An 11350-nucleotide genomic window follows, 5' to 3' on the forward strand; every position below is an offset into this window, starting at 1 on the left:
AGTCATCCATTGCATGGGGATTTTGTATGTGAAGCTTCCTAGCACGGTTATGCTGCCGAAACCATGCCAGAACAGGTCTTCTCAGCTTGGTTTATGCGAGACAACTCGTAGGAAATCGCAGGTTTTATTCCCTCTTTGAATACAATAAAGAAATACCAAAAGGCGTGCCAGTCTTTGGGGCCAACAAGTTGTCGGCGTCTACTTGGTAGCGCTCTAGCTTCCAAGCCGTGTGTGTTCGAAGTGTTAATTCGAGTTACAGGTTTTATTTGCAAAGTTTCTCTGTGTCCTAAAGTCTAAAGTAAAGTTTCGGGGGGAAGCCAAAGTCTACCGCCCTAAGGGCCGGTTTCAGGCTTGACACGTCAACAATTTGTGACAAATTACCATCAAGAACATGTTTCCAGTACTCAAGGTCAATGATATACTTGATAGATTGGAAGGTTCTACTTGTTTCAATGGATCGATCTTAAAAGTGGCTATAATCAGATCAAATCGCTCCTCAGGATGTATATAAGACCGTGTTCAGGAGATCCTTCGATTTGTACAAGTATTTGGAGATGCCTTTTGGTCTCACGAACGCCCCAGTGATGTTCAGTAACATGATGGATCAGATCTTCCAAGAGCTTAGAAAGTTTGTGGGTACATTTGTCACAAACTGCTGACGTGTCAAGCCACTGAAGGACGGAGCTAACCTACAGATCCCGGCCAAGGGGCCTAAACTTTAATTGAAGAAGTAGCAGCTAAAGAAGTTTTACCAACTTGCAAATTCTTGCTAAGTGGCCTATTTTTAAAGAAGAGTTCCCACCAACTTACGGGACCCCGTACGATGGGGCCCAAGCGGCCTAAAGACATTAAAATAAAGCAGGACTACACACAAACACACACTCAATCTCTTGCAATCAACTGATGACATGGCGTGGTTGTACGGAAGACCCGGATTTTGCGTTGACATGTTGACGTGGCAAATGTACGGACTTCCACAATTTGCGCTAACATGCTCACGTGGCAGCTGTACGGATTTCCGCAAAACGCGCTGGCAGCTTTTGGCGCTAGTGCTTTTGGGACCAGATGCTTTTGAGTTTGAATCTTTTCATGTAACTGCTTCTCATAGACCAAGGGCCTTTAAATATGTGCCATGGACTCATTCTCTGGCACGCTTTTGGGTGAAGGTGCAGAGCGTGGAGTAAAGAAATACCAAAAGGGGCACCAAGGTTTGGGGCAGTGCTCTCTTGGGGTAGAACTCCACCACTCCCCGTCTCGTGTGTCATGCATCTCTTTCAGTTCACTTTGTTATTTGAAGTGCTTAAAGTTGTTCAGTTTGTTCTTTTCCGTTAGCACGTGGTGCCCGTCCCTGTGACGACATTTTTTGATGACATCATTGTTCTCTCCAAGTCTGAAGCACAACATCAAGAGTATTTGTTGCAAGTATTCAAAGCTCTACGAGAACACTAATTGGTTATCAACGGGAAGAAGAATGTGTTCTTTTTGCTAGAGCTACACTTTTGGGACATCTTGTTTTGTCCAAGGGTGTTAGCACGGCGACAAAGAGGCTTGCACAAAGGAGCTCTTAACATTTATTCGTGCTTTGACTCGGTGGCGGCGTTATTTGCTCGGTGTAGACTTTACAATGTACACAAATCACCAGAGTTTGCAATATTTCTTGCCCGAGAACAAACTAATGAAGCACATGAGATGGGCAAATATTTTGTCTTAGAATAGTGAATTTGAAGGGAAAGAAAAATGTAGTGGCAAATGCGTTGTCTCCCAAGCCCCAGACATTTGCTGTTACAGTAGTACATCATTAGGAATTTGATGTCATGCAAGAGCAATATGCTACAGACCCAGATTTTGGTGAGATCTTCAAGAGGCTACAGAGTGAGGAGACAGTTTCAGGGCTCTCAAGAAAGGGTTTTCATGCGATAGACCATGTTGGGTGTGACACACGGTTTAAGTTCGTGGCTCTTAAGAAAGGGTTTTGATGCGATCGACCATGTTGTGTGACACATGGTTTAAGCAGAAGGTGATGATAGTGTCACAATTCTCCTTTTGTTGGACAAAGGGGCATAATCCGACACTCAAGGGTGTTGAGACCTATTTCTATTGGCCATAACTCAAGGAGGAGGCAGCTGTTAACTATGTCACAAGGACATGGCAACAGCTAACCTTAGTTGTTGGTTTCTTTCCAATGATTTTTGTTTTATTTTTGAGACCCTCTTTTTTAAGTTGCGAATGGTCGGACATTGTATGGCCAATGTGAACTGTAGTTTCACCCGCAGATGGGAAGTTGGTTGGCACTGGAATTCGTATAGTAAGAGGATGTCTAGGCTCAGTGCAAGATCATGTAGGTCCCCCCGTCGCACTTAGCAAGTTGGTGGATACTAGGAAGTGAACTCAATAAAGGCATAAAGTCAAGGCGGGATCACCAACAGAAAGTATCCGATAGTTGGGGCCACATTGCACTTTTGGATGCGGTCCTAATAAGGATAGATGGTCAGAAGACCAGTGGGATCCCAACGGAAGCATCTCCTAAAAATTAGAGAACTGCTATTTTAATTTTTGGACCGTGAAATGTGTTCGCCTCATTACCTTCGAAGTGACAAGGGGAACATTTTACAACTCCACCGCGAAGTCAACTGGGCAACCAATCGGGAGATTTTTAGGCGGTAACCCCGAAACGGGAAAAAGCTTGTGATCGTGCCAAGTGGCACAATTCTGTGCACTTGCCTCATACAGAAAAATGGGCGCTGATTTTTAAACTGGGAGAGGCCTCTTTTTGCAGTTTGTCACAAGTTAAGAGCTATGGAGTGCTTTCTTTCCACTCAATGTACAGTGTGGTGCTAGGAGTGATGCCCTGCACACTACACACTGCTCTCTCTCTCTCCCCTACGTGCAGTTATGTGATGCCCCACAAGAGGGCTCTTCATTTGATTGATGTACAACTGTGTGGTTTCATGGTTTTGTGCTGAGGCAAGAGCCTCCTTGAGCAGGAACAGGGGTAGCTAATTGCTACTCCAAAGCAGGCACCGGTGAGGGTCATAACCTCACCGTAAAGGTGCGTATTCAGCACTGCGTATGCGATGTAATTTGACTGTTTGTCAACCATACGGATGCCAGAACCATTGGGTGCCCCACTGACAAAGGACAGTTTGAGGACTGTTTAGGGCTGAAAATAGGGCAAGAACTAGTAAATACAACGTGCTGAATTTACTGTTTTTGGGCAGGAATCAGAGGGTTTATGCCAGTGAAAGTGAGTTCCAGCTCGGGAATTGGTTTCACGCAAGTTTTGGGGCTGTTATGCCGCCGAAATTTGGCCAAAACACGCGGTATCTAGCGGGATACAGTTAAAGGATTCTCAGGACTCTACTTTGTAATTTACCCTCTCAAAGTATAAAGAAATATCGAAAGGGGCGCCAATTTTGGAGCCTACAGGTTGTTGACCTCTGCTCGAAGCGTTCTAGCTTTCGAGCCGTGTGTGTGTTTAAGTGTTAATTCCCGTCGCAGGTTTCCTTTGCACGTTCTCTCTGTGTGTGTCTAAAGTAAAGAATTTCGGGTGAAAGCCAAAGCCTACCGTCCCACGGGCCGGTTTCAAGGTTCCATTGCCGAATTTCAATCACTTTTTCCTCAAAGAGTGAGCCTCGGTTGTTTTGGGTAAAGACACAGAGTACAAGAACGCGGGATTACACTATGGCCGACAAAGGGAAGGGCATTATGGAAGAGGGTTCCTCTTCGAAGGATAGAAAGGAAACTGCTATGGTGTTCGAGATTGGCGAGAGCTCATGGCCACGTCAGTCTGTACCTCCTGTTGATGTGAATGTCCCTCCAGTAGTACAGGGCTTTATGACTGGGCAACTTGAGGATGATGCGTTTAGGACTCAGTTAGTTTCCGCGGTGAATGTCTTTTCGCAACTGGTGCAAAATCCAAGGTTTATGGAGTTCTTGCAAGCGCCACCAATGCAACAACAAAATAGGCAACCTACACCGCGTACAGAGCTTGTTGAGGGTCAAGCCCAAGTATTTCATGCGACTCAGCAGGATAGGAAACACTCGCATGTTGCGGAGTCAGGGGCTCCAAAACAGGTTCCTCCCGTGCTTGAACAGGTGACTAGAACGCCTATTCCACAGGTTATGCCTGTTCAGCCCGCCACCTTTCAAAGCCCGCATGCTGTCTTGAATGGACAGGGAATGATGGTATATGGACCAATATCTGCAGGTTCAGCAAGCAGGCCCATTTTATCCCTTTCAAGAAGAAGATAAAATCTGATCAAATGGCACGCTTGTTTATGTACAATGTGTTTAAGTACCATGGTATGCCACAATCGATTATCAGTGATCGTGATCCTTGCATGACCAGTTTGTTTTGGAGAGGATTGTTTGAGAACATGGGCACTATGCTCAAGTTCTCGTCTTCGGTTCATCCACAAACTAATGGACAGTCAGAAGAGGCTAATTCTACTATCTTAGATCTACTGAAATGCTATGTGTCAGATAATAAGGGCAAGTGGGAACGGTATTTGCCTATGCTTGAATATGCGTACAATAATACCGTGCATTCGTCAACCGGCAAAGCACCTTTCGAGATTGTTGGAGGCGGCAAAAAAGTTCCTCCCATTTTGCATACAAAGGACAAGATTTTTGAGCTAGATCGATATGTTGAGAACATGGATGAAATGTATAAGAAAATTAAAGTTGCCTTGGAGAAGACTCAGGCAAAGCAGAAAAAGGCTGCTGATCGTCACCGTCGTGAATTGTTGTTATCACCTGGTGATTGGGTACTGTTAAGGTTCGAAAAGGCAAGGTTAAAGAAGATGAAGGGCAAGGAACGGCTGTTTCCTAAGCTCAGTGTGCGTTACTATGGGCCTTTTCAAGTGCTTGACAAGATCAGCGATGTGGCTTACAGGCTGAAATTGCCTGATGCGTGGAAGATTCATAATGCGTTTCACGTGAGTCTTCTAAGACCCTTCGTGGGTGATGTGCCACAAGATATGCCAGATGAGGATCAGCCAGAAGTTGAGGAACTTGATGAGATCTTGGTACCTGAGCAAGTTTTGGCACATAAGACAGAAAGTTAAAGGACAGGTTGCAAGACGCTACTTGGTGAAGTTCAAGAACTGTCCACCTATAGACGCAAAGTGGATGGAAGAGCATGAACTGTCAAAGTCATCAAATGTATTGCAACTTTACCTTGAAGCCTTTGGGTTACAACCTACCTATGCCCCAACCGAACGTGTGCAAAGGAGGGGATGATAGAGCTACCACATCAAATGTACATATGAATTCAGTGTAATAGATGGAAATGACAAAAGTATGAAGGTCTCATTAGGTCATTTGAATCTATGTGTTACGACCTTTCTTGCGGATACATGCGATGATAAAAGAGTGCTAACAACACAAGATCATCAGTGGCGTGTATTTATGGTATGCAATCGAGGACGTTTGCGATTTCAAGAGGGGGGTATATCACGAGGACGTGGCAGCTGTTAACTATGTCACGAGGACGTGGCAACTGCGAACCTTAGTTCTTGGTTTCTTTTCAATGATTTTTGTTTTATTTTTGAGACCCTCTTTTTTAAGTTGCGAATGGTCAGACATTGTATGGCCAATGTGAACGGTAGTTTCACCCGCAGATGAGAAGTTGGTCGGCACTGGAATTCGTATAGTAAGAGGATGTCTAGGCTCAGTGCAAGATCATGTAGGTCCCCCCGTCGCACTTAGCAAGTTGGTGGATACTAGGAAGTGAACTCAATAAAGGCATAAAGTCAAGGTGGGATCACCAACAGAAAGTATTCGACAGTTGGAGCCACATTGCACTTTTGGATGCGGTGCCAATGAGGATAGATGGTCAGAAGACCAGTGGGAGCCCAACGGAAGCATCTCCTAAAAATTAGAGAACTGCTATTTTAATTTTTGGACCGTGAAATGTGTTCGCGTCATTACCTTCGGAATGACAAGGGGAACATTTTACAACTCTACCGCGAAGTCAACTGGGTAACCAGTCGCGAGATTTTTAGGCGGTAACCCCCAAACGGAAAAAAGCTTGTAATCGTGCCAAGTGGCACAATTCTGTGCACTTGTCTCGTACAGAAAAATGGGCACTGATTTTTAAGCTAGGAAGGCCTCTTTTTGCAGTTTGTCACAAGTTAAGAGCTATGGAGTGCTTTCTTTCTACTCAATGTACAGTGTGGTGCTAGGAGTGATGCCCTGCACACTATACACTGCTCTCTCTCTCTCCCCTACATGCAGTTATGTGATGCCCCACAAGAGGGCTCTTCATTTGACTGATGTACAGCTGTGTGGTTTCATGCTTTTGTGCTGAGACAAGAGCCTTCTTGAACAGGAACAAGGGTAGCTAATTGCTACTCCAAAGCAGGCACCGGTGAGGGTCATAACCTCACCATGCAGGTGCATATTCAGCGCTACGTATGCACTATAATTTGACTGTTTTTCAGTCATACGGATGCCAAAACCATTGGGAACAGTGCCCCACTGACAGAGGACAGTTCGGGAACTGTTTAGGGCTGAAAATAGGGCAAAAACCAGTAAATACAGCATGCTGAATTTACTGTTTTTGGGCAGGAATCAGAGGGTTTATGCCAATGGAAGTGAGTTCCAGCAGGGGAATTGGTTTCGCGCAAGTTTTGGGGCTGTTACGCTGCCGAAATTTGGCCAAAATAGGCGGTATCTAGCGGGATACAGTTAAAGGATTCCCAGGACTCTACTTTGTGATTTACCCTCTCAAAATAGGCGGTATCTAGCGGGATACAGTTAAAGGATTCCCAGGACTCTACTTTGTGATTTACCCTCTCAAAGTATAAAGAAAAACCGAAAGGGGCGCCAATTTTGGGGCCTACATGTTGTCGGCGTCTACTCGAAGCATTCTAGCTTTTGAGCCGTGTATGTGTTTAAGTGTTAATTCCCGTCGCGGGTTTCCTTTGCACGTTCTCTCTGTGTGTGTCTAAAGTAAAGAATTTCGGCTAAAGCAAATGCCTCTCTAGCGATAGAGAGGGGGGCCCTTGGAGGGGAGTTTGGGACCCCATCTGGTGTTAGTCCTCTCTCTCTCTCTCTCTCTCTCTCTCTCTCTCTCTCTCTCTCTCTCTCTCTCAATCCATAAAAGAATCTTAAGGACCATTGTGTCAGCATTTGTGCAATCTAAAGCAAATGCCTCTCTAGCGATAGAGAGGGGGGCCCTTGGAGGGGAGTTTGGGACCCCATCTGGTGTTAGTCCTCTCTCTCTCTCTCTCTCTCTCTCTCTCTCTCTCTCTCCGTCTCTCCGAAAAAGAATCTTAAGGACCATTGTATCAGCATTTGTGCAATCTAAAGCAAATGCCTCTCTAGCGATAGAGAGGGGGGCCCTTGGAGGGAGTTTGGGACCCCATCTGGTGGTAGTCCTCTCTCTCTCTCTCTCTCTCTCTCTCTCTCTCTCTCTCTCTCTCTCTCAATCTGTAAAAGAATCTTAAGTACGCGTTGAGCACTCACCCTTAGCACACACCATCAATCACTTCCGTTGTACATTACAATGTGGATGAGTTTGTGCATATGTATTAAGTATGATAGGCACAAAGTGAAACGACTCCTACGGCCTTTACCTACTCCAAATAGACCATGGGAAGTATAGCAATGGACTTCATTTTTTTATCTTCCAAGACTCAGAGTGGGCATGATGGTATTTGGACTATTGTGAATAGATTTAGCAAACAGTCTCATTTTATACTAGTAAAGATAAAGAAGACAATGAAGGCCTCCTTCAAAAGTGCTCATATTTGGGCCAAGAAAGAATTTATAATGAGTGATCTGGTATTTTTCACCGATATCTTCTTAGAAAATTCAAAATATCTTTGCAATTGACCACAATTTTTGGCTGTTCTCACCTAAGAGTGTTCCTAAAGTTGCCATCTGAAAATAAGTTGGCAGGCCTTCAAAAATAATTTATTCACTTTCACCATCACAAAAAAAATATAGACAATGCTTTTTCTTGTCTACAGATATCCTGATACCTTTAGTGATCCATTGGTTTTTTTTCTCAGCTTTGTGCTTTTTGGAGATCTTGAGGGATTTTTTCACCGATGGTTGTATCTTGTGATGTGGCTTATGCTGTATTTGTAATGGGCAGAGTCTTTTTCTTTTTGTTACATTTTGTAATATCAACACGGTTCAAGCTCTCTCTCTCTCTCTCTCTCTCTCTCTCTCTCTCTCTCTCTCTCTCTCTCTCTCTCTCTCTCTCAAAATTCGTCATGTCGAGGCACGCGGTCTGAAAGTGCTCAGAATGAGGAAAAACACGTTCAGGACACATAACATACACCCTCATTCTATGCAATATAAACAATGCATTCCAATCTATTATTCAAAACGCAGGAGAGAGACTGCAAAAGCATACCTCAGCAGGAGTAAATTTGTCTTGAGGACAGCCAAAGACGACTACATTCGCTTTCTTCAGAGTATGTATTGAGAGATCATCTTTGTTCCTAATAACAAGGATTATCCTATTGATCAAAGTTAATTAAATTGTTCTATGAGAAGGCAAGGTGTGTTGACATAAGTAGTCTGATGGAAAAATACACTGATGTTCTTGAGCCCTTAAAGAGGATTCAATGCTCACAGCATGATATTGAAATTTAATTGCAGCCGCTTCGCCAAGTTCTTGAATCCTTGGACAGTAGTATGGCTCTCTGCATTTTAAACGAAAATACATGATTTTGAGATCCTTGGACAACTATAAGCTACATGATACTGTATTGCACGAGATGATTTCCGCTTAAAATGTCCTTGATTAAAAAAAACACAACAGGATTACAAAACAGAAAATGAGAACGACAGAAAGGCAGAAGAACCTTGCTTGCAGCAGCTGAACATGATGGTAGTAGCAGGAGGGTTTTCTTGGAAGCCCATGTTCCTCGCCACCTCCCCTGGCGACGCAATGCAGCTTGCGTGCCTTTTTATATGACCAACTTCTCGGGTTGACACTGCTGGCAGCAATTTGTTCTTCCATCACCTTGCACTACGTAAATGGTGCATGGTTTGGGTGGGTGGGTGGGTGGGTGGGTGGGTGACTGGGAGAGAGAGACAGAGAGACGTTGCAAGAATATGTTGCTGTTCTGTAAGTCCACACAAGTACAAATTTAGCCTGAGCGATGAGTTTGAACTTTGAAGTCATCAGTGTCTCTTTGTGTGTATATGGGAATAGGGAATGGGAACGTATGGGAATGTCCCTACGATCATAAACCTCTTTTCTTTGCCTTTTGGCAGAAAGGGAGGGTAAATTGCTAGGGAATTTTAGGGAATTTCAATCAGTGTATAACTTTTTGAAAAGCATTTTTTTTTCATTTTTATCTATAGTCTTTCTTCTTCGTTTCCTTCTCTCTCTTGCATCCTCTTATTCTCTCCCTCTTTTTTAAGTCCGAATGAAAGGTAGTCCCAACTTGTGTCTCAAGATGCCTTGTTGTATAGCCTTCTCTTTCTACTTGTGAAGGTTCATATGCCTCTCTCTCTCTCTCTCTCTCAGTCAGTCTCGTGCATGGGAAGGCATCTCTCTCTCTCTCTCTCTCTCTCTCTCTCAAGCTTTCAATGTTGCATGAGCATTCGAGATCGGCATAGAGACACAGTCAGTGAGGAGGGGGTATTCTATGTATGGCGCTCTTTGGGGAAGCAATGTGACCAAGGCTCTCTCTCTCTCTCTCTCTCTCTCTCTCTCTCTCTCTCTCTCTCTCTCCACATCAACGCACGACATTGAAGGCAAGGGTTGTTGTTGGTGACCGTGTGGGGAGGGGAGGGACCTTTTGGGGGGGGGGGGGGGGGGGGGGGGGGGGGGTTGGGGGGTTGGGGGTTCTCTTTATTTGCCATGGGAAAAAAAATGAGATCAAAGAATGAACAAATGGGGGACTGCCATGTGAACTGAAATGGTAGGTGTGGTAAGTGCTAAAAGTGAGTGGTCAAACCTATAGGCCTAGAGATGGAGGGGTCTTTGGCCTAGAAGTGAAAGAATCTTGTCTTTAATAAAATGGAAAACTAAAAATTTTAGAACCTTTTTTCATTAAAAAAATTGGGATAAAACCCCACTCTTTCTCTCTCTAGAGGCTGTTGATTCCTCCCCCACTAAAAGGAGGGCTTTCGAAAAACGTGGTTGACATTCTCTCTCCCCTCTTTACTCTCTCTAAGGTTTGCTACACCAATTGTAAATATGAAGCATTGGCTGCTTCTAGAGTATCTTCATCATCAACACCTTCCTCGGTCTTTCTTCCTCATTTAGATCCGAAATCGTCTCCCCTCACTCATCCACATCATTTTGGAGATTCGGCGCAGGAGCATTGCTTGGTAAGATCATTAGGATTCTTTTAGCATATATGTTGGCAAGAACAATGAACTTCATCCATATTTCCAATGTTCCCGTAACTTTTCTCACTCACCGTATTGGTTTTGTTTTCATCTTGCATGTAGAGATTTGTAGTGGTGCCATTGTCTGTCTTTGTACACATTTTAGCATTTCTAGTTATGCCGCACTAAGAATAAACTAACCTTGATTTTTTTCACAGGGTGTGTTGCATTCCTTTCATCGCTTCTTGAGGTACTCGTCAACGTGGTACTTTAATTGACTCAATAAGTTGCAGCAATGTGCAAGATGCTAGTAGTTCTTGGCTTGCAGTCGGAACTACAAATAATTGATGTGGGTGACAATGTAGCCGAGTTCAAGAGGTGTACAAAGGTTTCAAGAAGACATATGGCTTCTCAAGCACATCATCGGAAGGGAAAAATCATGGATTTCAAGCAAACTCAAGATGGCAAGCGTATAGCAAAGGTACAACATGTATTTGGGGAATATTTTTAGGGGAGCTCTTTTTTGGAATCGGACGAGTAGATTCAAAATAAGATTCTCTCTCTCTCTCTCTCTCTCTCTCTCTCTCACACACACACACACACACATTGCTCACTCACCCTTATGGAAGCTTCTTCTCTTGCTTTCTTCATCTTTCATTCCATGTCTCTTCCTCCGTTCCTCCTTCACGCACCTTGGCACCTCCTCCCTTAGCACTTTGTAACCTCTCTCTCTCTCGTTCGATTTTTTCGATCTCTTACTCTCTTCTTCCCATCTACCAACGCACAATTTGGTGCCAGTTGGCAAATGCACCATGCAGCGAGGCAACCCAGATAACATGGTTGAGATTCCATAATGGTAAGTGAGCCTCCTATCGTTCCCTTATGGTGGCTCTCTCTCTCTCTCTCTCTCTCTCTCTCTCTCTCTCTCTCTCTCTCTCTCTCTCTCTCACACACACACACACACACACACACACACACACAATTCCTTACTCTCTTCTTCCCATCTATCAACGCACAATTCGACGTAGGCTGGCAACGCACGATGCAT

General features: G+C 44.2%; 1 protein-coding gene across 4 annotated transcripts in view; it reads right to left on the bottom strand.

The window, feature by feature from the left end:
- The window catches only part of LOC147462061 (uncharacterized), a 139536-nt gene extending 130430 nt beyond the window's left edge, over nt 1-9106 (bottom strand). The window contains exons 1-3 of one of the 4 annotated variants that reach the window (XM_086509507.1): nt 8823-9082; nt 8591-8660; nt 8369-8474 (exon numbers count right to left, since the gene is read on the bottom strand). In XM_086509507.1, coding sequence (XP_086365633.1) covers nt 8369-8474; nt 8591-8660; nt 8823-8880 — 234 coding nt within the window. In that variant the 5' untranslated portion in view covers nt 8881-9082. Of the gene's footprint in view, nt 1-8368; nt 8475-8590; nt 8661-8822 lie in introns of all 4 variants that reach the window. The other 3 variants (XM_086509509.1, XM_086509508.1, XM_086509510.1) reach the window with 3 other exon arrangements.
- Between the last annotated feature and the right edge of the window lie 2244 nt (nt 9107-11350).

This window comes from Adiantum capillus-veneris, chromosome 3 (assembly GCF_014529385.1).
Source record: "Adiantum capillus-veneris isolate H3 chromosome 3, ASM1452938v2, whole genome shotgun sequence".
NCBI lineage: Eukaryota > Viridiplantae > Streptophyta > Polypodiopsida > Polypodiales > Pteridaceae > Adiantum > Adiantum capillus-veneris.